At 37.6% G+C, this 27319-nt stretch overlaps 1 protein-coding gene across 5 annotated transcripts in view; it reads left to right on the top strand.

Moving 5' to 3' along the window:
* The first annotated feature begins 4622 nt into the window (after positions 1-4622).
* Positions 4623-27319, top strand: part of LOC113658499 (helicase ARIP4-like) — a 29598-nt gene continuing 6901 nt past the window's right edge. Inside the window, exons 1-11 of one of the 5 annotated variants that reach the window (XM_027171018.2) lie at positions 4623-4859; positions 16181-16400; positions 17217-17308; positions 17515-17637; positions 18535-18740; positions 18970-19152; positions 19949-20082; positions 21686-21882; positions 22378-22720; positions 23789-23966; positions 24151-24360. In XM_027171018.2, coding sequence (XP_027026819.1) covers positions 4826-4859; positions 16181-16400; positions 17217-17308; positions 17515-17637; positions 18535-18740; positions 18970-19152; positions 19949-20082; positions 21686-21882; positions 22378-22720; positions 23789-23966; positions 24151-24360 — 1920 coding nt within the window. In that variant the 5' untranslated portion in view covers positions 4623-4825. Of the gene's footprint in view, positions 4860-6136; positions 6292-16180; positions 16401-17216; positions 17320-17514; positions 17638-18534; positions 18741-18969; positions 19153-19948; positions 20083-21685; positions 21883-22377; positions 22721-23788; positions 23967-24150; positions 24361-27319 lie in introns of those variants that run through there. The other 4 variants (XM_047823096.1, XM_027171017.2, XM_027171019.2 and 1 more) reach the window with 4 other exon arrangements.

The following is a 27319-nucleotide window of genomic DNA, read 5'->3' as shown; positions in this document are numbered from 1 at the left end:
CTCCCTTTTTGATTTGGGTCAAAGTCGGGGTGATCCTTTGGTTCGGAGCACCTTTGAGCAATGTCAACATTCTTTTGCTTAAAATCTTCTTAAACTGTGCATGCCAGAATACCCAGTCTTCAACAAGAATCAAACGAAAACATTTTTTTCTCTAAAATTACCATCACTCTTATAACTATTCTGCATCTGAAATCTCTTAACTAAACTTCACCCATGCTCCAGTAACTCTGACATGGTAGAACAAATGGAGCTTTGTTGTGCTTAGAAGCAGGTGCATGTATTGTACTTGAATTTACAAGTTGATAAATATCATTGAGCAGCTACTGAATTTCTGTGCTGTAGATTCATATATTTCTTTATCATATAAATGTTTTTTAGCTTCAGGTTGAACAGGAATATTAGGTAAAGTGTTGAGCTAATGTTGGCTATATTTTCAGATTTTTCATTTCAACTTGCAAAGTCCCAAGTCTTGACCAAAGCATGGCAGATGTTTTTAAAGTATCGTAGTCAACAGTAAAAATCATTTAAAATATTATCACATTTATAAAACTAACAGCCAGAGTAACTGTTTAACACACTTTCCAGACCCAATAATCATCCTATATGACTTTCATGGAAGACTACTGGTATTAATCACCTTTAATCTAAGCATGCACATACAAGTCAAACTCTGAAAATGTCTGGACATTTTTTAAATTGAAAAAAATGGAAACTAAAAGTCAATTTTGAAAATATTCAGCTGGGAGAACATCTAGCATAACATAACTAAGTTAATTGATATCAGTTCCATAACATTCTTAGCTATAAAAGGGATGTCTAAGAGAGGCAGACTCTCTCAGAAGTAAAGATGGGCAGAGGCCCCCTAGTCTGTGCAAGAGTGCAGGGGCAGTGGAATATTTTTAAAAAATAATGTTCATCAACATAAATCGATAAATAACTTCATCGACAGATTAAAACATCATTAAAAAATATAGAAAACCTGGAGAAATCTCTGTGCTTAAGGTACAAGGCCGAAGACCTTTATTGGATGCCCATGGTTTCCGGGCCCTCAGATGACACTCATTGCTAAATGGGCCCAGGAATACTTCCAGAAAACACTGTGAAATATTGAAAGCCAATTTATTTTTGTGGTCCCCTAGAAGATAGCTGCAGTAAAATTGTTCACCATGATGGCATAAACCAAAGCAATTAACATGCCCACAGAACTATAGATTTAAGGTTTATAGATTTAATATGACACTTTTTTCAGATCCCATAATAAATAAATAAATAAATAAATAGATAAATAAATAAATAAGTGTGTGTGTGTGTGTGTGCGTGCGTGCGTGCGTGCGTGCGTGCGTGCGTGCGTGCGTGCGTGCGTGTGTGTGTGTGTGTGTGTGTGTGTGTGTGAAAAGAAGCACATTATTAAAATTGTCAGTGCAACAGAACCCAGGACAAGATTTGGCAAAATTAGAATCTGCTGACAAGTGAACAAATGACAATGCAGAGAATTCATTCATTTTCTACCGCTTATCCAAACTTCTCAGGTCACAGGGAGCCTGTGCCTATCTCAGGCGTCATCAGGCATCAAGGCAGGATACATCCTGGATGGAGTGCCAACCCATCACAGGGCACACACACACTCTCATACTACAGACAATTTTCCAGAGATGCCAATCAACCTACCATGCATGTCTTTGGACCGGGGGAGGAAACCAGAGTACCCAGAGGAAACCCCCGAGACATGGGGAGAACATGCAAACTCCACACATAGAAGGCAGAGCAGGGAATCAAACCCCCAACCCTGGAGGTGTGAGGCGGACATGCTAACCACTAAGCCACCGTGCCCCATGCAGAGAATTAAAAAATTTAAATCCCACATTTTGAGCCAGATTTGTATTATTAGCATTATTATAAACTTCATAATTATTAGACACATTAGACATTTCATTTTCTTTTGTTTTGGGTATTGTATTTTCTGCCCTGTGACAAAATGGCAGTATCACAGCATCACTAGTTCATAAGCACAAACAAGCTGCTGCTAAGATAGAAGGGGTTAATGCTTACCGTCCTTACTTTGGCAACAATAAACATTTACTAAATGGTTGCAACATCAAGCTACTCAATAAAAAACAGGAGGTGACTTGGATGTATAATAGGAAGTATCTGCTGCAACTGCATGACATCAGTGATCAAGGTAGACAAATGGCAACAAATTTATGGAGGCATGTGCTATTCTTGTTGATGGGTAAAAAGTACTTTGCACAGTCAGAAAAGGCATGCAGACCATGCACCAAGGTGTAAGCGCCACTGAAATCTAGACTCTGCCTCTGACAATATAGCATTAAGAACAGTAAAAGCCAAACTGTACCAAGCCATCATAGAGAGCAACTTTATTGGACTGCTTGCAGTATGTGTATCACCCCAACTGCTCTATGGATGATACCACTGTCTCTGAAAATCGACAAATCAAAAGAGATAGTTTTTGAGTTCAGGAGAGCATAGAGTCACCAGTCTCCTCTGAACAAAGACAGACCTTCCATGGAGATTGTCAAAAACACCAAATTGTTGTTTTGAGTGCACCTACTGGAACATGTTCATGTAGGCTGCAACCAACGGCAATTCCGACTTGGAGGAGTACACGGCACAGTGACCAGCTAGACCGGCATCTCCAAGACCATCACTACACTCTCCAACCAGTAACCATGGATTACTGCAAAGATGTGTGTGCTGCTGAAATCTTGAGACTCCACCTTCAAGTTGCAGAGAGAGGCTTTCAGGCCCAGCAGGCTCAGTTTCTCAAACAGGTGTTGAGGAATGCTGGACTTAAATCTATGAACAGCATTCATACATAATTGTGCTTTTGTTTTTAGATGGTAGTTTTTCCTTTTCATTCCTATAGCAAGGTCGAAAAAATACACATTTTAAACCTTTGCATTGTTCTGTAAATATTTTCTAGCCCCATGTTCTGCCTTTTCTCATATACTGTCTTTCTTGCTTTCCTGATTATTCTTACAACCATGAACTCTGTTACCTAAGGCAGCCCCATAAGAGTGGGCAGGATCAATGACGTTAATGTGTGCGTGTGCGTGTGTGTGTGTGTGTGTGTGTGTGTGAGAGAGAGAGAGAGAGAGAGAGAGAGAGAGAGAGAGAGAGAGAGAGAGAGAGAGAGAGAGAGAGGCTAGTTTGGTGGATCAAGTGAATAGGGCATTCTGGTGGGTTTCTGACTTAAATAGTACAAAGGCACTTTTCAGCGCCACATTATTTTATAAGCATTCAACAATTTTTTTAGCCCATCTTCATTGCATTCATCCCATTCACTTCATTGCACAGTCTGCTTTTGAGCTATGAGTACAGTCTGCCTGATATTGTTTGTGTGTGTATGTGTGTGGGAGAGAGAGAGAGAGAGAGAGAGAGAGAGAGAGAGAGAGAGAGAGAGAGAGAGAGAGAGAGAGAGAGAGAGTAGCTTTCAAAACTGGTGGATCAAAAGCACTTTTTTAGAGCCACATTGTTTTATAAGCATTCAATGAGTCTTTAGCCTATCTTCATTGCACAGTGTGCTTTTGAGCTATGATTACAATTTGCCTGGTATTCTGTGGGTGAGTGAGTGTGAAAGGGAGGGAGTAAGTTAAAGGAATGAGTAAAGAGTATTTTTTAAAAAAGTGTGTGAATTCTCTAAAACATTTCCTTTTCAGACTGGTTGTACCCTGACTATTACTTCTTTCAATTAGGTAGACATTAATAATGGGTGTGGTTCTAAATAAATTTTGAAACAGTTGTATGGAATACAAAATTCCGTATTAATTTGATGAGATTAGACATAAAACTATGTTTTTTGGTAACTCTTACTAAACCATGGTTCCATATAATTTCATTTTATATTTCTGGTTTTGTCTAGTGAAATGGTAGTGCAAAAAAGAAATATGTCAAATACTTGTTACTTGTATAAACCTTTTATGTGGGAGTTAATAATACATGGAGACATTTAAACATGATACATTACATGAAAATAGGGCATGGCTTCAATAGTGGTTGGCTATTAGAAAATTTGTGAATAAACTTGTTTGCCTGAATTAAATAGATGAACCGATGGAATAGGACAAAGAAACATCTTATTTTGACATAAGAATGATTGTTCTTCAGTTACACATTAGAAAACAAGTATTTATCATTGATATTAAAATGTATAACTATCATAAATCTATCACAAAGTTCATATTTGGACACCATAAATTTAACCTAAGCTGGTTGTCAGCTACCCCCAAGTCCTAGAAAAGTAATGCGTATCTTCAGATTTGAGAATTCAAATAAGTGCTATATAACATTAATGCTATACTTGTATTAAACTGTGATTTAAGGGTCATGTAATGTCAGTGAGTTAACATAAAGCAGATTTCCTATCTTATATGAAACTGTGTAGTAAAAAATAAAAATTTGGGACTTACTACTACCACCCTGATACAATTTAAAACTCCAGAGGACATTTAGCTAATACTACCTTAATACCACGAGTGACAAATACAAGACACAGTAACCTTTTCTTTTCTGTGGGTTGTAGTGTTGATAGTCGTTAACCCCCCTAGACAGGCCCCGGTACCAGTGTGCAGGATTATGTAAATCGGCTGAAGTCCTGTTTCCTGGTTTGTCAAGCTGTAATTCACACTGACTGCTGCAGAACACACGCATGCACGGAAAATAAAAGAAGCATGTGTAGGGACAATTATCAGGGCACTCAAAGGTAGAAACTGTGACAGAGGCAGAAGTTGATCATAGTCAGCATCTACAGAAGATTCAACTAGAGGGCAGAAAGAGAGAAAAAGGTATTTATTAGGAACTAGACATCATGCTGCTGCTGGATGAAACAGACTCTCTAACAGGTGCGTGACCTCATGACTGTTTCGTGACCTGCTTAGACACCGGTAAAGCGAAAATTTTTAAAGTTGACAAATCTTTGTCCATATACGTTTGCATTAGTGGGCTGTATGAACGGTAATATGAAGGATCAGTGCTTCTCCGTCAATGCCCATAAGGTCCAAGTTCACATAGTTTATAAATCTACTAGTTTTTGAGTTAATTGACGTTTGGATTAATTATATAATAAATAATTAATATTTCAAATGATCAGACAACCAGGCTAACTGTAAGAACTCAGTAATAAATCTTATATAATAATGATAGGTTGTGGTTTCCACAGCGGTAATTTTAAGTGTCCTAACCCCAGTTTGAAAACCATTATAAATAGCCACATTAGGCTATTTATCTATGACGTTTTGTATTATGACATATCTGTTATTGTTTTGTTGCCTGTGTTAGCAAATCAAGTCTTTTTAGTCCTTTTTGTTGCCTTAGCATTTAATCATGGATAGGTTTTGCTAGATGGCCTCTTTATCTTATAATAACTGATTTTTTTTTTAGTTATTTATTCATCACATAATGAATTGTCCAAGTTATTGTCCATTAAGAGAGAGGAACTCAGGCATTTCACAGTTGGGAATTTATTTATTCGACATTATTAGAACATTTATCCCCATGGAACCCCATGTACACCATACATAAATACTGATCAGTTATTTTCAAATGTGATAATAAATTTCAAATTTTTGCTCACCTGCTTCAATATGTTAGTGTTTCTTTGGGACCAGCTTACACAATGTTATTGTTACGATTTTGTTTACACCATTACAAAGTGGAAACACTAAACACCAATGAACTTTAATGAATTAATTGCCAAAGCTGAGATCTAATACACTATTAGTAATAAGTAATATGCTTCTCGATAGGAGGGTAGCAATTTTGTTTAAAAACAAATATAAGATTTATTTGTTTGAACAAAAAAAGTTATATGTGACCATTTTCTCAGTAAGCATGCACCTCACACTACACAGAAGCAAACAGGAAAAACACAAAGATTCTTAATTCCCTTTAGGATGTAACTTTTGAAAGACAACATTGTTAAAGCTTGAGATTCTGTAGAACCATCTATAGATTTGGTCAGTGTTGTTTTTTGGTGCATCCACACTTACAAAAGCATTATGACTTCTGGTAATAATGAGGAAGTGGTATGTGCAGTACCTATAAACACAAACGTTGTGTAACAGCTACTGGTTCAGTTACATAAGTGTCCCTGCTTCAAACCTAGCCCCATGTCAGTGTGTGCGTGTGTGTGCATTTGAGTGTTCTTGCTAGCAGGGCTTAGTCTGATAAAGTAGTCTGTTAAAGCTAATAGTAATAATGAACAAAATGAACAACTCCAGTTCAACAGAGGAATGTCCACAGAAGAAGAAAATCAAAGGTAGCTCAATAACACAGGTATTAGATTTAAATATTTTTAGTAAGGGATATTAAAAATTTCATAAGAACAGAAAAGCGATTATCCAGTGTTGCATAATGCATCTGAGTGTGACTTATGTAACACACCAACTGACTCTGGCTTCTAGCTTCTCAGACATTAGGTGTTGAAGTCTTGACTTCTATGATGTTTATAATAGGGCTTGTATAATATATAGATACACATAATTTGGGTGCAAGAAGTAAGAGTGAAAAACATATGTGTTTTTTCTCCTAGATTTCTCTATATAGTAGTTATACGGTCTGGATTAAATATACTTTGCAAAATACTGAGGTTGTGAAGGGGCATGTGTTTGTGCCCATATAAATCTATGTCTATGCACATTGGCTTGGTAGTGCTTTCTTTTTCAGTCAAAATTGAGTCTGAAATATGTAGTAAAGGTTTTAATTATTTCCATACACACTTTGTGTTAAACATTTTGTGTTTAACAGTAAAGGCTTTATTCTGAGCAGGGTTGCAATGGATTCTGAGCCTATCCCAGGTACACTGGGTGCACTGGGCAAACCCTTAATGGGACACCAGTTTAATACTTTTAAGAATAATATCAATATGAAAGCAGAATGAGAGAAAGCATTAGAGGAACGTCAAAGGGGAATGGCTAGATCAGGCGAAACAAGGTCAATGAATGGACAAACATTGTCTGGTCTTTTTCTGTCCAGTTTCACTCAGTCTGTGTCTACTCAGTTTCTTGTTCTTGCCTGGCAGGAGTAAAAAACAATGTTGTTATCCACTGTTGTAGCCCATGCATATCAGGCTTTGATGTGCTGTGTGTTTCTGAGATGGTTTTCAACTTTTCATGGTGCATGAAAATCCCGAGATATCAGAAGTTTCTGAAATACTGAATGCCATTGTCAGTGCTACTGCAGGGCTGGGCGATAAAACGATAATGATATGTATCGCAATAGACACGTGATCGATATCAATAAAAAATGTGTTCGATAAAATGTTCGCTATTTTTTATTTGTCGGAAGAAAACAGAGTTTGCGAAGCAGTGGCGGTTCTAGACCTTTTTCAGGGTGGCTCCAGCCCCCCTGTCTGTGATCTCAGCCACCCTAAAACTAAAAGTATAATTTTTACTTTCATAAATAGACAATAAAAATTACGTTTAAATGCAGGACATGTCGTTGATGGGAAAGAAAATTATTTGTTAGTTTGATCCAAGAGAGATTTTACTACTTTGCTTTTACGCGCGTGCGTTGTGGTCTTTCAAAAGTGCGTCATCAGCCGTTTGCTTTATTTGAACGGAGAAGCTCAGGCACACACAGCGTGCATGCGCAGTCAGAGCTGGAAGCATTTATGTACTGTATAAGGTTAATTGGCGAAAAACCGCAAAGACGGCAACCAAAAGCAGTGAAATTTCACTATTCGAATTACTAGAGTTGATAGCACAAACAAAATATTAATGCAAACAATTAATTCAATACTAAAAAATAACATTTATTGATTTGGTCTTTGATTTGTGAATATTTTTTAATAATTTTAATTTTACATTATTAATTTTTTAATAATGACCGCATTCTTTGGGTTTTTGTTCATATTTGGGATATTGTTCATAGAGAATGCACACATACATGAACTGATTTGATTTGACTGGCATCATTACATCATGCATACAATTTTGGTGTCCACTTTTGCCATTTTAAACAATACCATAACTTTTGGGTTACTAGTCATATAATATATAACTTCTTGTTGTAAATTCTCACTGAGGGCTAAGCCCCCCTAAAGATGAAATCCTAGAACCGCCCCTGTTACGAAGCAAGTTTGGTTGCAAAAAAGGCACTCGCTCTCTGGTAACATAGCAATGTAGGGAGTGACACGCTAACAGCCAATCATGTAACAGTATCAAGTTTGGTTGCGCCATATCATTGTCTCGTGCTGGTCTGCTGGATTCCTCTTCATTAACCGGCAACTGATAAGCAGAAAATGAGCGCCGCAGCGAGCGAGTAAAATTGTAAATAAAAGAGGAAAAGTCAGTTACTTTTTCATATGTCTGCAGGTTTTATACTTCAAATAATGTTATTGTAATGTATCAGGGGTTTTTTATATTACAGATGTATCTCAGTCTACCTATTAAGCATTTCTTACATTTCTTTCATTTTGCACCTTAAATTTTAAGACATAATTGTTAAGTGTTCATTGTGACTTTAGACTTATTTTTACATTAGTACATACGTATTAGTACATATTTGAGTTTTCCTGGTTGTTGACATTTCTGTCTTAATAACTGAGGGGATTATGATCAGAGGAAGGTTAAGTTTAAAATATAAATGTTTAAATGTAATATATTTTACTCCTGGTCCTTATTTTAAATGGGTGGTGAAAAATATCAATAATTATCTATATCGACCGATATGAAACACTGATATCGTGATACAGTTTTCAGCCATATTGCCCAGTGGAAACAGATGATTCAAAAAGACAAAAGTAGAAGAAGAATTTAATTCAGGTACATCATACTTCATGCAGAATATAATTTGTAATTTGTGTCAATATCTTATATTATTTTACTATAACAGTATTATACCTTAATGTCTGATGATGATGACTAAAGATAAAAACAAAGTGAGAGCATACATAGTTGCACAGTGATAAGCACATACAGTAGTAACCTATTCCCACCTATTTCTATGCTTTAAACTAAAACCTTCTGTCGTTCCAATTTCATGCACTGTGATTTTGTGCAAAGGCACATCAACATAGCAACAATTCTAAAAAACAAAAGCATGGAATCCACCCAATGGTAATCCAAGGGAGAGGAATGAGGAGGTGACAGCTGTGTTATGCCATGGTGACCGAGACAATGGCATAGAGCGATGTTATATAAGGGCTGATAAATAACATTTGAACTCAAAAACAGACCATAAACAACAAACAGGCTAACACATCACCAGCTGCAAAACACACTGAATGTTAAACAAGTGTCACTATGTCAATCAGTTAGATGAACTAAGCATTGGTCTGTGTTGCTCATTTGACTTTATCTGGCACTAAATCTGATATAGTATTTCAGCTCTTTACACTTTCAATATCATGGGATTGAATTTAATAAACACATATTTAGTAGTTATTTTAGTCACAACATGGCCAAACAAACACTAAGCACTATCCATGATGGTCATTCTAAACTATTATTAGCAAATATTGAATAAAGATTATAATTGCTACCACTTCAATCAATCTATAAAGTGTGTAATATTTTGTTAAGTATATTTTAGTGTAATTTTAAGTAAATTAAGTTTAGTAATATTTTACTCTGAGAGAGCATTTGTAAATCTTTTAGCATTTTATTCATATAAACCAATTTTAATAACATTGTTCCACTTAAATCTCCTTAATGAAAGAAAATGTCGATAAGGATAAACTACGACAGACACAGAGGGGGTGGGTTTTTTTACATTTAGAAGCCAGAGGGTTATATAACCGTGATGCACTGTTTATGTAACGGCAGCCTACAGCACTTTTTACTGTCACAGCCTGCTGGTGACAGGAGATGATGTGGCTGTTGTGAGAATATTAAGTAAGTTTGTGTGTATAAAATACAATATTATTTCTGATGTTCTTTTAATTAAATCCAAAATTCCAGTAAAATTATTATTATTAAACACGTTAAACCTGTTCAACCTAACAATCATGTATCTGCATGAACACACATACACACAAAAATCATGTACACTCAACAGTCACATAAACAGGAACAGCTGTACACCTACTCATTCATAATATTAACCATCACATGGCATCAGCAAAATGCATAAAAGGTCCAAAGCTGCAGTTAATGTTCAGATCAAACAATAGAATAAGAAAAAAGTGACCTTGACATAGGGCTGGGTGATATGGCTGAAAACTGTATCACAATATCAGTGTTTTATGTCAGTCGATATTGATAATTATTGATATTTTTTATGACCCATTTAAATGAAGGACCAGGAGAAAAATATATTACATTTAAACATTTATATTTTAAACTTAACCTTCCTATGATCATAACCCCCTCAGTTATTAAGACAGAAACAGTAACATTGTTTGAAGTATAAAACCTGCAAACATATAAAAAGTAATGATTGGCTGTTAGCGTGTCACTCCCTACGTTGCTAGGTTACCAGAGAGTGAGTGCCTTTGTTAATGCAACCAAACTTGCTTTCTTCCGACGAAGAATAAGAAATCTTGAACGTTTTATCGGACACGTTTTTATTGATATCGATCACGTGTCTATCGCAATACATATCGTTATCATTTTATTGCCCAGACCTAGTTTCCACCTAACTCTATCCTTCGCATCCTCTTCTCTCGCACCAATTAACTTCCTGTCCTCTTTCAACACATCCATATATCTCCTCTTGACCTCTTAACTGGCAGATTCCTCTCCAACATCCTTATTCCAATATAAGCACTCTCCCTCCTCTGCACACGACCAAACCATCTCAATCTAGCCTCTCTGACCTTGTCCCCAAAATAGCCAACCTGAGCTGTCCCTCTGATGTGCTCATTCCTAATCCTGTCCATCCTCATCACTCCTAAAGAGAACCTCAACATCGTCATCTCTGCTCTCACTACTCTTTTGTACACTTTTCTCCAAACCACCTGCACTCGACTTTTCACTTCTTTTCCACACTTTCTGTCGCACTGGACGGTTGACCCAAAGTACTTAAACTCCTGCACCTTCTTGACCTCAGCCCCCTGTAACCTCACTGTTCTACTTCCTTCCCTCTCAGACAAACACAAGTATTCTCTCTTTCTACGACTGACTTTCATTCTGCTTCCTTCCAGAGCAGACCTTCACCTTTATAGGTTTTTCTCCACCTGCTTTCTACTCTCACTACAGATCATTGTTATCCGCAAACATCATTATCCACAGAGATTACTGTCTGACTTCATATGTCAACCTGTTCATCACCATAGCAAACAAGGACTCAAAACCAATCCTTGATGTAGCCCCAACTCCTCTGTCTGACCTACAGCACATCTCACTGATGTCATACTCTGACATAATTCTCTGTTACTCCTGACATCTTCATACAGTACCATAGCTCCTCTCTCGGCACCCTGTAATACGCTTTCTCTTATCCCGCAAAGATGCATTGTAGCTCCTTCTGACCATCTCTGTACTTCTCCATTAACATTCTCTGAGCAAAAGTAGCATCAGTAGTGTTCTTACTGGGCATGAAGCCATATTGCAGCTCAAAAATAGCCACTTACCTTCTTAGCCTAGCTTCCACTACTCTTTCTCATAGCTTCATTGTGTGGCTCATCAATTTTATACCTTTGTAGTTGCTACAACTTTGCACATAAAACCATGTTCTTGAAGATTAGGACTAGAACACTTCTCCATTCCTCTTGTCCCCACCTGCTTCAAGTCTGCTTCGAAAGACTGGTCCTCACCCACTTTAAAGCCTGTCTGCCACCCAGCCTGGACCAAATCGATCAACTAGATCAACTGAGGACGCCATTTCCACCGTACTTCATTCTGCCTTGACTCACTTGGATAAACCCGACACCTATGTCAGGATGCTGTTTGTTGATTTCAACTCAGCTTTTAATACAGTTAGCCGTTCCAAGCTAACCCTGAAGCTGGAACAACTTGACATCAGCACACAACTCTGCAATTGGACACTGGACTTCCTAACGAACAGATCACAGTCTGTTCATCTGAACACTGTCACCTCCTCCAGTCTCACCATCAGCACAGGGGTCCCTCAGGGATGTGTATTGTCTCCACTACTATACTCCCTTTTCACCCATGACTGCATACCTGTCCATATATAAAGTTCACAGACGACACCACAGTGGTAGGCCTGATTGAAGGTAACGATGAATAGAGTGAATGGCTTACAGGGAGGAGATCCAGCACCTAGTAGCATGGTGTGAGGACAATAACCTGGAACTTAACACCAAAAATACCAAGGAGGTCATTGTGGATTTCAGGCGTGCTGGCAATCACACTCATCCTCCAATTCACATCAACGGAACTGCTGTTGAGTGTGTTCCTAGCTTCAAGTTCCTTGGAATACACATCTCTGAGGACCTCAATTGGTCTCTGAACTCCAGTGTGGTACAGCAGCTGCACAGCTTCAGACCGTAAAGCCCTTCAAAGGGTGGTGAAAACCGCCCAACAAATCATTGGTATTAAACTACCCACCTTGGAGGACATTTTCACAAAAACGCTGTTTGCAAAGGGAGAGGGGCATCATCAAAGATCCCTCTCACCCCAACCACGGACTGTTTACACTTCTCCCATTGGGCAGACGCTACCGTTGTATCAGAGCCAGAACAAACAGACTTGTTGCTGTTTCTGCACTGAACAGCTGTTATAGTGTTAACAATCACCATTATACTGTCACTTTGTCCTTTTTACTACACCTTCTGTATAACCTCATACCCTTATTTACTGTATTACACTGCCACTTGTAAATAAGCCATCTATGCACTTCTAGTTAGATGCTAACTGCATTTCATTGGCTCTGTACATGTACCTTGCACAATGACAATAAAGTTGAATCTAATCTAATCTAATCTAATCTAATTTAATCTGACCAACAGCCTTTCCACTCTTGATTCCTTTTAGAGCCTTTCTCACCTCATCCTTTCTAATCTTTGCTATTTCCTGCTTTAAAACATTTATCTCCTCCTCTGGCCATTCCCTTTCATTTTTCTGATTCATCAGCTCCTCAAAATATTCATTCCATCTTCTTTGCACACTCTCCTCACCTGTTAGCACCTCATTCCCATCTCTATCTCTGTGTCTTGCTAATCTGTACAAGTCCTCATCTTTTCTCGTGTTTACCTTTGCTACATCCCTCTTCACTCTGTGCTGTGATTCCATGTACTGTAATACTGTCTATTTTTTCTGTCCTTACTATGTCCCACTTCTTTTTATGCCTTTTCCTCTCCTTGTCCTGTAGTTTTCTTGTTTCACCATGTTTCCATCTTTCCTCTCCTCTTCTTCCTGACCACCATAGACATTTTACACATGTGGCTTTACTTATTACTTGAATCAAAATAAGTTTCTTTAATAAAAGAAAAAAGGGTATAGTGTTGATATTCTAAAGTGAAAATATAAACGAGCAAAAAAGCATGCCATACTCAGAAGAAAGGAAAGAGATCGACGGACAGATAGTGGAGGCAGTATAGATTGGTAGAGGCCTGAGTGATTAACTGATTAGACAGAAGAATGAGACATGGCTATGTAGATAGGGAACAGCTAGTTGCATAAATTGCATGTATGTAAACATTACTAGATTAGACAAAGTGGGAGATTTGAATAAGGAAGAGATTCATCTTCCTTTTTACCTCAAAATATGCCTAAAATGGATTTGATGGGTAAAAATGACTTCTCCAAGTATGATTTATTTATCTTCTTCCTCACATTGTAATCTAGAAATAGCTTTTAGTCTGAACTTTTCAACTGTTCCCATCACACACAAACACACACACACACACACACACACACACACACACACACACACACACACACACACACACACACACACACACACACACACACACACCCATCACAACTTGGAAATTGTGTCAGGGACAATAGGCCAGACATTGCTAGATTACTTTCAGAGAGGCGGTTTATATAACTTGTTTTCAGACTGGTAAAATATCAGCCCCCGTGCATTATATAAATAATTCATCTTCCCACACCTGATATTTGTATTCAAACATGTATGCGTGGTATATGAACATAAAGTTCAAATAATACAGTTTTGAATATATTTAGAACATGTTAAGGATTAAACAAGAGTGAAATTTAGAGGGGAAAAATGAAGAGATAAGAAATAAAAATGAAACTAAATCTAGCAATGGTGAAAAAGTGAAAGGGAGGAGAATGGCAAGGGTCAAATATATCTTTTTATGCTATTTCAATGATTTTAGCAGTCAATACAGCTTGACACCTGTGCAAATGTGGTCGCGCTTGAGTCGTGCTGCTTATGCCTGAGAGGTTATATAATATGCTGAAAATTATTAAGTCAACAGGGGTCTATATGTATCCATAACATTTTTCTGCATTCATTTTTCTTTTGTCAGTTTCAGGGTAGTGGTGCATCTAGATCACTGAGGTACTGATCTGGAAATCTGCTTGTTTTAGATGCAGAGCATGAACTCTCATTTGCATAGATTATATATTTCTGTTTTTCAGTCTGAGTTGTCAATGTAAGCTTCTCTTTCACAACCCAAATCTAAGGTGCCATTTATTTCCACATGGCTATGTGATTCAATAACTCCACTGGGTGCATGACAGAAATATACTCTGGATTGATTGATGGGTGGATGGATGGATGGATGGATGGATGGATGGATGGATGGATGGATGGATGGATGGATGGATGGATGGATGGATGGATGGATGGGACACAGGGCCAATTTATTTTTGCCAGTCAACCTACTAGCATGTTTCTGGGAGGTGGGAGAACCTGAGGAAACAAATGAAGACCCTGGGAAAACATGTTAAACTTCACACAGACAGTAATCCAGAATTAAAACAAAAGATTATTCTTTTATTCAAAAGTCAAAAATTATAAAACTTAATAAGGATTAAATATTTCTGAATTGTGAACACCTAAAACAACACCTAAAATCTAAGATATTGTTAGACATTTCACAATTCAAAAATATTTAATGCTTATTAAGTTTTATAATTTTAAATGACTTTGTTTTTACTTTTAGACATCCAACAAAAAATACTGTCATACAAAGCCATTTTTGACAGTTTTCTAAATGCTAACTTTAGACAGTGATAAATTAGTAATTGTTTTATTAGTAATTGTAGTAATAAGTTAAAATAATATTTTGAATGAAAGCTAAAGGGATGTAGTGGCCTATAAATAATAAATAATTATCTGTAAACATTACACAAGTAAAGAAAAATGTGAGCTAGCTCTTCTTTGCTTACAAAAAAAATATTATGCAGCATAATTAAGGCCAATAGTTTTCTGGAGTTGTCCATTATACACAGCAAGACAGATGGAAATATAAAGTGGGGTTGATGGAAGAATCTCCACTACCTGCCTTAATTGCTAAACTAACTAAACTAAGGGCTAGAATGTTTAATGAAACAAAACCCATAGATTAGCTTCTCATTTACACTTTGGCATGAGAGGAAGTAAGTATGTGGTTTGGAAGATGCATCAAGAATTTTTAGATGGTGTGTTTTTGACATTGATTTTTAGTAGTAGATGTCCAATTTTGAATCTTGGCTAAGCAAGTTACAAATTATTACACATTTTTAACAAGGGTAGGTTCTAAGGTTTTGGATAATCAAAGGAAAGATATGGGCTTAACCAAAATGATTTTCATAGATACCTTTAAATAAGGCATTATATTGATTGATTGATTGATTGATTGATTGATTGATTATATAGATTGATTGTTCTTATCAGTACGGCTCAATCATTTAAAAAAGTTATATTCAATTCTTAAATAAGTTATATAAGGTTATATGAAGGATTTCATCAAATTGGTCCTAAATCCACATAATAAAGACAAATGGAACTCAGAGGGACATCTGAATAGTATTATATGAGTATAATGATTGGGGGAAATTTGTATAACACAATATGAAATGAATAGCTCTCCATGTTCTGTTGTAGATAGTTGCTGTTAAAAATGGGGAAAGTACAAAACCTCTGTAAAATTGGAGATTTTTGTTTCTAGGACTGATGGTAGTATTACCTGGCAATAATAATGTACTCACAATAGCAAATAAAGTCCTTGGTTTGTTGCCCTTGGTCATTGTATGTATTTCACACTGGAATAAAAAAAATGCAATTAAAAAAAGGAAAAACAAAAAGAAATTTAAAATGATCTGTTTCTCTGCTTTTCTTCCCTTTCCTTATCTTGCAGATCAGAATCAGAGTGTAGGGTACAGCTCTGAAAATGAATCTCAGGGCAGTGTTTCTTTGCAATGGCACTGTGGCCTTCCCTCTTCTTCCTCTTCAGGTGAGACTCCAGCACAGATACCATCTTGCCCTCTGTCTCTCTTGAAAGGCTGCAGTTCGATTCTTGGTCTGGATAACCCCAAGAAGAGAATCTCAAAGCCTACTCACATGCGGAGGAACATCAGGTCTGTTTACAATCTTTAAAAACCCAACCCGACCCCAAAGAAAGCTAATACCGAGTGACAGATAATTATGCTTTTGTGCTAGATTGACCCCCGCCCGGCTTTACCCTTTCATTAAAAGTAGCAATTTGAAGACCAGAATTTTGAGTAGATCTTTAGCCTGTTAGTTCTTAATGGTGTAATATGAGTCACTTTAGTCAACAGCACACAACAAATGATGAGTGGATGAGTGGATTGAGAGGGATGTCAAGGAATCCTCAGAAGAAAAAACACTATTCAACCTCTAAACCTAATATTTCCTTTGCTTTCACACCTTCATATTGTAGCTTCAACTAACATAACCCAAATTTCCCCTCAGATAAATGTGTTGCATATAAAACTTAATATAAAAATTTCTCAAAGTTGTTCTCAAAGTTGCCAATTAGCCCAGTGATGGGTTGGCACTCCGTCCAGGGTGTATCCTGCCTTGATGCCCGATGACGCCTGAGATAGGCACAGGCTCCCCGTGACCCGAGAAGTTTGGATAAGCAGTAGAAAATGAATGAATGAATGTTGCCAATGATAATTATAACTATAAAATTGAATGAACACAATAAACATCATTAAAAGAAAAGTACAGAGGTAATGTGACTGTTTGCAGGAGGCATTTGAACTGGGTTTTGTCCTCAGTTTGGGTGAGAGTGTGGAGTTTATTTATAGTTTTAAAAATACATAATCAAATTTTGTTGGCTGTATGAAAACAAACTGTGTTGATAAAATTGATCAAAAACAGTTATAGATCTGTACTGTCAATGATGAGTTTTATCTGTTTACCCACAGGAAGTTGTTGAAAGAGCACCACTTGGATTCAGTAAATAAAGTGGCCCACCTTGAAGAGTCAGAGAGACGCAAGTGCCTAGATCAGCAGACAAGTAACTTTACTGTAACTCCTTAATTTGCACACACTACACACTAGGTAATAAACATTTACATACAGTGTCACAGATGCAAATTAAATGACAGGAAATTCTGATATTAATATAAAAATTAATCAGAATTCACTGCCTGTGAAGACATCTGATAACTGTTAGTGTTTAGACAGTGTTAGTCATGGAAATGAATGTTTTTGTTTTGTCAGGGGGTCTGTGTGAAAGTATGACTTATGGCTTCAAGGAACGTGCAGCATGTATGCAAACAAGCAACAGTAGTGACACACACAGCACCAAAGTGGCAATGCTCCAAACAACTGCTGATACAAGCGGTACGAAATATATGCACACAACTTCAGTTTTTCATTCACTTTTACTATTCACACAAGACAAATGTGCACACATGGAAAACATAAATGAAATAATCAAATAAAAATGTACTTTTAATGTAATAATTAAATAAAAATGTACTTTTAAGTACTTTTTAGAAGCATTTATAAAACAAACTAATAAAACTGGTCTGGAGAAAAATTAAGGTAATATTATTTTTCAAAACCTTTTAAAGCAATTACTGCAATCAAGCGATTTATGTAACTCTCAGTGAGACTTCTGCACCTGTCGACAGGTGTTTTGGCAGACTCCTCGTTAGCAAACTGCTCCAGCTATATCAGGTTTGAAAGGTGCCTTCTTCAGACTGCATGTTTCAGCTCTTTGAAGAGATGTTCAATAGGATTTGGATCAGGGCTTATAGAAGGCCACTTCAGAATAGTCTAATATTTTGTTCTTAGCCATCTTGGGTGTTTTAGCTGTGTGCTTTGGGTTATTATGGATGACCTATGACCTGTGAGTGAGACCAGGTTTTCTGACACTGGGCAGCACATTTCACTCCATGCAAGCATACACACACACACACACACACACACACACACACACACACACACACACACACACACACACACACACACACACACACACACACACACACACACACTTGTATAACTGTACCTTCTGGGGGTGAGAAAGGTGTATAAAATGCATGTACATGAATCATATTAAGTCATGTGTGACTTTTCAACTTTCTACAAATAAATGCTTAAATGAAAAATATAACAAGACTCTTTAAAGCTTAAATTATTTAATAAAGCAAGATATATTTGATATACAAGATGTTTTTACTTGCTAGGTTGTCATTTTTGCAATATATAAAGTGGGCATGTTTGTTTCTGTAGACCAAACTTCAGATAGGAACACCATCTCATGCTTCATCAGCAAATCAGCCAATGAGTATGATGGTGAGAGCAGTGGTATGCATCTTAACAATTCTGACAAACAACCAGATGCTCAGGGGCAAGTTCTCATCAACGTCAATCACCCAGAGGATGAAAGTGACATCTACCTATCCCCTCAAATTGCCCGTATCATCAAACCTCATCAGGTGATCTGTCAAACAGTTAGTTATAAACATATATTTATCATTATAACCAAGTATACAATATACAGGTATTAGATAATCTAATAAGCTAATTATGACAATGTTAATGTAAAATGTAAATCACAATTTCACTCACTTTTATTATTATCTCTCTTTTCTTAATCTTTCCTCACTTTCACTTTGCTTTCTTTTATTCGCACTCCCATTCTGTCATTCAATCTCTGTCATTCAGATTGGGGGAATCCGGTTTCTGTACAATAATCTGGTTGAGTCACAGAAGCGTTTAAAAAGCACCCCTGGTTTTGGCTGTATCCTGGCTCACAGCATGGGCCTGGGTAAAACTCTACAGGTCATCTCTTTCATCGACATACTCCTGCGCCACACCGGAGCTCACACCGTGCTCGTCATCGTCCCTGTGAGTGTCTGTTTGTGCATCTGTCTGTTTACGTGTATTTGTGTGGCTCTGTGTGCACAAGGATCTGTTTGATCATGTGTTACACTGTGATGCCAGTTTGTGTGTTGCTAGTTGCCACCCACAATCATACAAATTGTTCATTCTACAAAACACATTATGCAAGTGTTAGTATTCAGCTAAGCCTTGAATGAACCACTGTTACTTACACATAATTATCAACATTAAAGCAGTGTGTGTTTGATCTTAGGAACAGCCTGATGGTATCATGAATTTTCTCCCGGCACACATATAAGGCTCTGACACACTAAAGATTTCCATTGTCCAAATTCATAGCTACTGATGGTCAACACTTCTGGCTTGATAATGCACAAAAATATGCTTATATGTCACAAGGCAAATATCTCCAAATGGTTCTATTACTACAGAATTTAAATGCTGAGAGCTTCATTGGGATGAGGTGGAACAGTTTGCAGAAAGATTATGCAGCTGTCAGATTTTCAGCTAAAGTGCATTTTCACCCTGGTATTCACACTCAGTGCAGCCAACATTTACCTATTCCCAAGAATAGTATGCTCTAAAGGCTAAATGAAGTGCAGTAGTACTAGATAGGTGTACCTAAACTGGCAACGGGGTGTATTTGCAGCATTATACATAATCGCACATAACTTGATCTATATCCATCCCTGTCTTTCACCTTCCTTTCTCAATCTGTCACTCTGCCACATTGTTATTCCTCTTTTCGCATTTTTTTTTTTCATTTTTTCCCATTACCTTTGCCTCTAAATAATTACTCCAGGTGAACACACTGCATAACTGGTTGGCGGAGTTTAATCTCTGGGACCCACCTGCTGAAGCCCTGCCACCCAACAATGACCCTGGCCACATTACACCACGTAACTTTAAGGTGCACATTCTTAATGACGAACACAAGTAAGTGAGAATGACATTCTTTAACATTTTCTTAAACACATAACAAACTTATTAACAGCATTAACATATTTACAATGTTTTGGTATGATGATACCACCCAAAAGTGGATTTTTGAATAACACTGCACCCTGAAGTGTTTTATTACTTGAATACCACATCAATTTGTAAACAATTTTTAAACAAGTTCTTTATCTAATTAAAGTATGTCTGTGAAACTAGTTAGGTTCGGTAGGTTAGATAGGTACTATTACTTATATTTAAAGACTATGAACAGTTGTTCCCTCACCTTACCTTAGTTAATAAGGTACAAATGCAGCTTATCATGTTACCTCAATTCTGAAGATGTTTCAGTGTTGGAATTTTTAAATTACAGCTTTATAATCATGACAAATCATGGGTGTCTGAATTCATGTATGCCAAAGAGGGCAGAGCACATGTTAGCATTCACTTCCCATATGTGGCAGCTGCCATAGGTCATATTTATTTAGAAAATAGAAAAAGAAACAGAAAACCTAAACATGTGAATGACACAGTTTTTTTAGGTTTATGTGGAATGTCCGCCATACAAATACCTGTATATGTTATTATATAAATAGCATTATTAGGATGACTGCATTAACAAGCACAGCATGTTCAAAGATAATAGGTACATATTAATAATCCTATATTTAACCTGGTATTTTAAGGCTAGTATTTCTGTCACTCCTGTTTATCTACAATTGTTGATTGTCTGAAATTGCTGGAAAGTTTTTCATTACATTGATCACAGCTTATCTCAATAATCTAACACTTTAGTATTAAGTTCAAAAACTCATCTCAACAAAGTAAAACCTAAACCAGTTATGTGTGAGTCCCAACTGCCTGTGTTATACTTTGTGTCTCTCCTTTTGGGCTTTAACAGTTCTCCAGAGACTGTAACTTAGAACTTGATTAATATGTATGCTCTAATACACTCTCAATAGAGTTTATCTAACATATGGGCCTCCCTTAAGGAGATGAACGATGACTAATTATGCCACTTAAAAGCCAAAAACCTGTGCTCATCTTTAAAAAACAGAGTGAAGATGCTCGCTCCACCTCCATAAACGTCTGCAGCATGGAGCATAAGGATCCTCACTGGGTTGATTAATGTTTGATGATTCACTATTCACAGTTTGATATCTCTGAGCAAGTTTTCTGCCCACTCACATCTGCTCCATGGATCACTTCTCTTTCTTCCCCCACCTCTCTCTCTCTCTCTCTCTCTCTCTCTCTCTCTCTCTCTCTCTCTCTCTCTCTCTCTCTCTCTCTCTCTCTTACTCAAAATGACTATATTTTAATTTACTTTGTTTTTTATTTTGCTCTCTGTACATCACTTCATTTGCTTATGCAAACATACATATTCATTCACACTGTGTGGTGAGGAACAGTGACATTACAAGGCCACACACTGAAAAATATTTATTTATTTGTGCCTCACTGAGGGTTTTCTGTAACCAGTTCCAAGATATTTGTGCAAAAGATAGACTATGCAGAATTTAATATTTCCATATCTAACAATATTGTCTAAAACAAGTCTAAACGTATAATGTGTTTCTAAATATGTGCATGTGTACCTTCACAGGACCACAAGCAGCCGTGCTAAGGTTGTTGAAGCCTGGTACAGAGACGGTGGTGTGCTACTAATGGGATATGAGATGTACCGCCTACTCTCACTCAAGAAAAGCTTTGTTATTGGGCGAACGAAGAAGAACTCAAAGCTACATGAACGAGTTATTATTGATGTAGATAAGGAGGACCACCAGAAGGAGCTAATGAAAGGTCAGTTTTACAGCAAAAAGTAATCATTATACACTTAATTTCTAGAGTAGAGGTGTGAGGCTAATATGGCTATGCAAACAGCCCCCATTGCATTTTCAGTTATAGTCATGCAAACTGAATGCAAAAGTCACAACATTTTGTGCCATACAGAAAAAAAACAGCTATGTTTTATTTTTAATTTGGTACTTTTCTGTTGTTTAAATGAATTATAATCATTTGTCATGTATTGACAAATCAGCTGAAGCATTCAGATGTGAAGCTACTTTAAATAAATAAAAAAAGATATAGGCATGTACAGTAGTAGGATGCATGATGTTAGTTATTGGCCTGACACTTTCAAACCTTATTGGCCTTTTTTTTCAAACCTTTTTAGGTATAAAGTTCAGAAAATGTGTTTATTAATTTATTTCATCTCTATTGAGGAGTATTTCTTTTTCTTATCTTTACAATATTTTATTATTCTACCTAATAAACTATTATTAATTATACCTCTAGGCATTGTGATGGCTCTTGCTCAGCCGGGTCCAGATGTCGTAGTCTGTGATGAGGGTCACCGCATTAAGAATTGGCATGCCAGCATCTCACGGGCTTTGAAGGGCATTGGGACACGGCGACGGCTAGTACTGACTGGCTACCCACTACAAAACAACTTGTATGAGTACTGGTGTATGGTCGATTTTGTGCGTCCTGGCTTCCTGGGAACACGACCTGAGTTCAGCAACATGTTTGTGCGGCCCATCCTGAATGGACAGTGTGTGGACAGCACACCTGAAGATGTTCAGCTCATGCGCTACCGCAGCCATGTGCTACACAGTCTGCTTGAAGGCTTTGTACAAAGGTAAGTTAATCATTTGCCTAGACAGCAACACCACATCATACAAACCCCAATTTGAATGTAGCTGGGACATTGGGTAAAATGTAAATAAAAATGCAATACATTGACATACAAATCTTTTTTGATGCATATTTAATTGAATGCACTACAAAGACAATATATTTTCTGTTCAGATTGATAAACTTTATTGTTTTTTGCAAATCATTCATTTTGAATTTGATTCCTGCAACACATTCCAAAAGAGCTGGGACAGGGGCAACAAAAGATTGTTGAGGAATGCTCAAAAAAACACGTGTTTTAAACATTCCACAGGTAAACAAGTTTACTGGAAACAGGTGAGCATCATGATTAGGTGTAAAAAAAAAAAACACATCCCAAAAGGCTCAGTCATTCACAAGCAAAGATGGGGTGCAGTTCACCACTGTGAACAACAGCATGAGCAAATAGTCCAGCAGTGCAGTTTAAGTACAACATTTCTTAAAGTAAAATTGGAAGAAATTTAGGTATTTCATAATCCACACTGCATAATATCACTCACTCACTCATTTTCTACCGCTTATCCAAACTACCTCGGGTCACGGGGAGCCTGTGCCTATCTCAGGCGTCATCAGGCATCAAGGCAGGATACACCCTGGACAGAGTGCCAACCCATTGCATGGCACACACACATTCTCATTCACTCACGCAATCACACACTAGGGACAATTTTCCAGAGATGCCAATCAACCTACCATGCATGTCTTTGGCCCCGGGGGGAAAAGGGGAGTACCCGGATTACCCGGAATACCCGACCCTGGAGGTGTGATGCGAACATGCTAACCACTAAGCCACCGTTCACCCTACATATCATAAATAATAAAATCATACATATCGCAGAATGTCCCAAATTCATTGGAATTGGGGTTTGCACATTACTATGAGTGCATGCTGTTATAAAAGCCAAAGAATGTACTTAAGAACTACTAGAGAAATGTAGCTAGTAAATAGGTCAAATATATACAGTATGAGTTCCTAAGGTGAAGACCACCATGTTGCTGATGCTAATTTTGTGATGTGTGTCTGTGCATGTAGACATGGACATGATGTGCTATACTCCCAACTGCCACAGAAGCAGGAACATGTGATTTTGGTGCCTCTTACAGCATTGCAGCGTGCACTCTATGTTGAATTCATGAATCGCTTTACAGAGGCTGGAAATACAGGCTGGCCTACCCTTAACCCACTTAAAGCTTTCTGTGTCTGCTGCAAGGTGAATACATATACTCATTCATATATATATATATATATATATATATATATATATATATATATATATATATATATATATATATATATATATGAATGTTTTTTAAAAAAGCAATTGTTTAAGAATTAAGAATGTTTAAAGATTTTTTTGGCTTATTTTTGCATCTTTTGTGTTTGTGTGTGGATAGATCTGGAACCACCCTGACATTCTCTTTGAGGCACTTCAAAGGGAGAATATTGCCATTGAGCAGGATCTGGACTTGGATGACATCACTGCTAGCAATGCTCACTGCTCAGCCAATCAAAGGGATAAACCCAGTGACTCAGGCAGCAGTAATGGAGATCTGACTTTAAATCGCCTGCAGGAGAAAACCAATCATGTTATCACATATGAATGGGTAAGTTATATGTTATACTTTAGACTTTGAAAAGCGAGGGCCACTATGAGTTAGAAAAATGTATAAACAGGCAACCTGTAATTATTAAGCACTTACTAATGTACAATTTATATGATGCCGGGATGATGATGTACAACTCTTTAAGATATGTACTCTTTAAATCACTATTGGTTATTAGTTGACAAGAAATTATATAAAATTACAATAAAGTAATTAGTAGATGTTATCATTTGTATAAAATGTGTTATCAAACAATTTTTAAATAGAGCAAATACGTGTGTGTGTGAAAACAATACATCACAAAATATGTTTCTCACACACTTTTTAAACCATTACTATTTTGTTACAGACATTTTTATATGTACTTATATTAATTTTAATCATAAAAAAATCTCTTACTGGATAGTGTACTCAGAGGAGTTATGCCATAAGCTCGAGTGGTGGGCTCAAGTCCTCGATGCCCTTACTGAACAAAGCAAATGCAGCCTCTCCTCTTCCACCGACTCATGGGGTGGGGGACAGTAGGCCCACAGAATTACTGGACAACCTGCCATCCAGGGAATCTTAGGGACATATACTGCCCTGGGGTGCAGGATAGCTTTGGACATGCCAGGGGCAAAATTCTAGGCAGGAGGGGGCAATCGACGGGGCCTCCAAAACTTCCATTCTTTTGCCATCTTCTGTAAGTTTGCCCCTGCACTTGAGAGAGGAGATCCTTCCTGAGGGGAACATCTGATGGAGTGCCGTCCGGGAGGGAGACTAGGTCTGAGAACCAAACTTGAGAGGGTCAATGAGGAGCTACTAGGAGAAAGTACTACTAGGAGAAAGTACTCTAGGACTTGCGGGAGCAGAGCTACAGGGGGAAAGGCATACCAGGTGTACCAGGGCTTCAACTTGCTCCACCACCTGTGGGTGGAGACACCGCTTCCTGGTCCTCAGCACCTGTCTCAAGAGGAAGTCAACACAGCCCACATCTCCAGGCAATTTATGTGCCAATAGAGATAAGGGCCCTCCCATAAACATGGACAGGGTGGCCATCCAAGGTCACTCCACATACCGAAGTGAGGCACCCGCTGAAATCCTAGAGTGAAATGTCCCTGGAGTGGGACCCAGGGCCAAAAACCTTGAGTCTTTCCACACATAAGAAGGGTATGAAGCCAACGGTGCGTAACCCTTTTTAACATAAGGGGATGTTTATGAGGATGAAAGCACACATCCCTAATCCAGAGCTGGAATGGCCTTGGCAAAAGAAAGGCTTCGGCTTAGCCGTAAGCTTTCATTGCCACCCAAGCGGTGAACAGATGTGCCCGCATAAGTCCCAAACTACCCCAGAAATGTGGTTCTCTGAATGAGACAGTCATCCAGGTAATTCAGTACACTTCATAAATGTGCACGGTGAAAGGGCTAGGCTAAAAGGAAGAACAAAATACTGGTAACCTTCACCCCCAAAAGCAAACCTAACGAACTTCCTGTGCTCTGGCAAAATGCCTAGGTAATTTTTTTTTTTTTTGAAGACTATCATCAAACCAGTCCTCAGACCAGTTTAGAGCACACACTATGGTATCCAGGCCCCACTGAGACATGCCTGGCAGATGGGTCATCCCACAGCCTCAACACCACAGTTGCATGGAGGTGGAAGGCGGTAGCAGTTGTCAAGCTCAGAGCGGACACCACTAACCTTTCATAACCTTTCAACTGCTGCTTGCTCCTCATTGCCCACATCGAGCTCCTCAGAGTCCGATGTAGAATAATAAAATATTCACAATTCCACACTCGATTCAGGAGAAATTAATGCCAGGCGCTTGGCTGGAGTACAGCCAACCAAGCGCGGATTGATTTAGCGACAAAGTGTGATAATAGTTGATAATAGAATAAAAGTCAGGAGAAATCGTAATTAACTTAACCTGCAACCTCCATGACTGAAGCTGACACACTGCCTCAACAGATGCTGAACTCCAGCCTGGAATGCAGCCAGCGAGAGCAGAGATTGCGAAAAGCAATTGCTCATAATGCTCGTGATCAGCTTCCTTGAAAGCTTCATGATAAAAAAAAAGTCCCAGTCTTTATATATTTTCTTTTGCCATAGTCTTAGACAACAATACAGACAATAGACACAGAGCACTTCCTGAAGACAAAGAAGCTGGAGTAATGTGACATAGATGCCCTTATATGGACTCGCTGGCACATAATCACTTCATCTCATGTCCTTCCCAAGCCATTAAATTGGCGTGTGTACAGTGCTTCAGATTTGAACCTAATTTGTCTGTTTTTTATTGTTGTCTGAGGCAATTTGTTTGTTTATAAAAGTCTGTGAAGACACACAACTGTAATTTAGTACCTGATAAATAAAAACATAGACCTGAATGAGGCTCTACTTTCTTTATATAATGAGTGTATTTATATATACAAACAAAATTCAAGTAAATGTATGCAAAGGTCATAGCATACAATTAACATTATTTTCATACTTTTGGAGTTACCTAGTTATTACCTAATTATATCATGAAGGACACTTGTCTAAATATATAGACAAGTGACAAATTGAAGGAAAAACTTGTGGTCATGTTATGGGATAGGAAAGTGTTTTGCTGCATTGCCATTATAAAGAAGGGTCACTGCAAATCAGTAAAGATCTTCTGACTAATCACCTTTATCCGTGCTGAAACCATTTTCTCCATTCATATAGAAAAAATGTCATTGAAATGTAATTGACTCAAATAATAATATTAATTATAAAAACTTAACTTCCCCATTAACTTTAAATCATTAACATACAGCAATTGAGTGAGTATCTTTTAGGCGAATGTTGTTTAAGTTCAGAAAACTAAATGGTGTACAGCTCAGAAAACTTACAGAATCTTTGCAGAAGCTTTCAAAAGCTGTTCTGGTGGCTTCTGGAAGCTCATCACATAACACATTACCTCTCTATGCATGATGCTTTATCTTGTGTTAGCACCAC

Source organism: Tachysurus fulvidraco, chromosome 14 (assembly GCF_022655615.1).
Source record: "Tachysurus fulvidraco isolate hzauxx_2018 chromosome 14, HZAU_PFXX_2.0, whole genome shotgun sequence".
NCBI classification, from domain to species: domain Eukaryota; kingdom Metazoa; phylum Chordata; class Actinopteri; order Siluriformes; family Bagridae; genus Tachysurus; species Tachysurus fulvidraco.
This window is presented reverse-complemented; position numbering and strand designations above follow the sequence as displayed.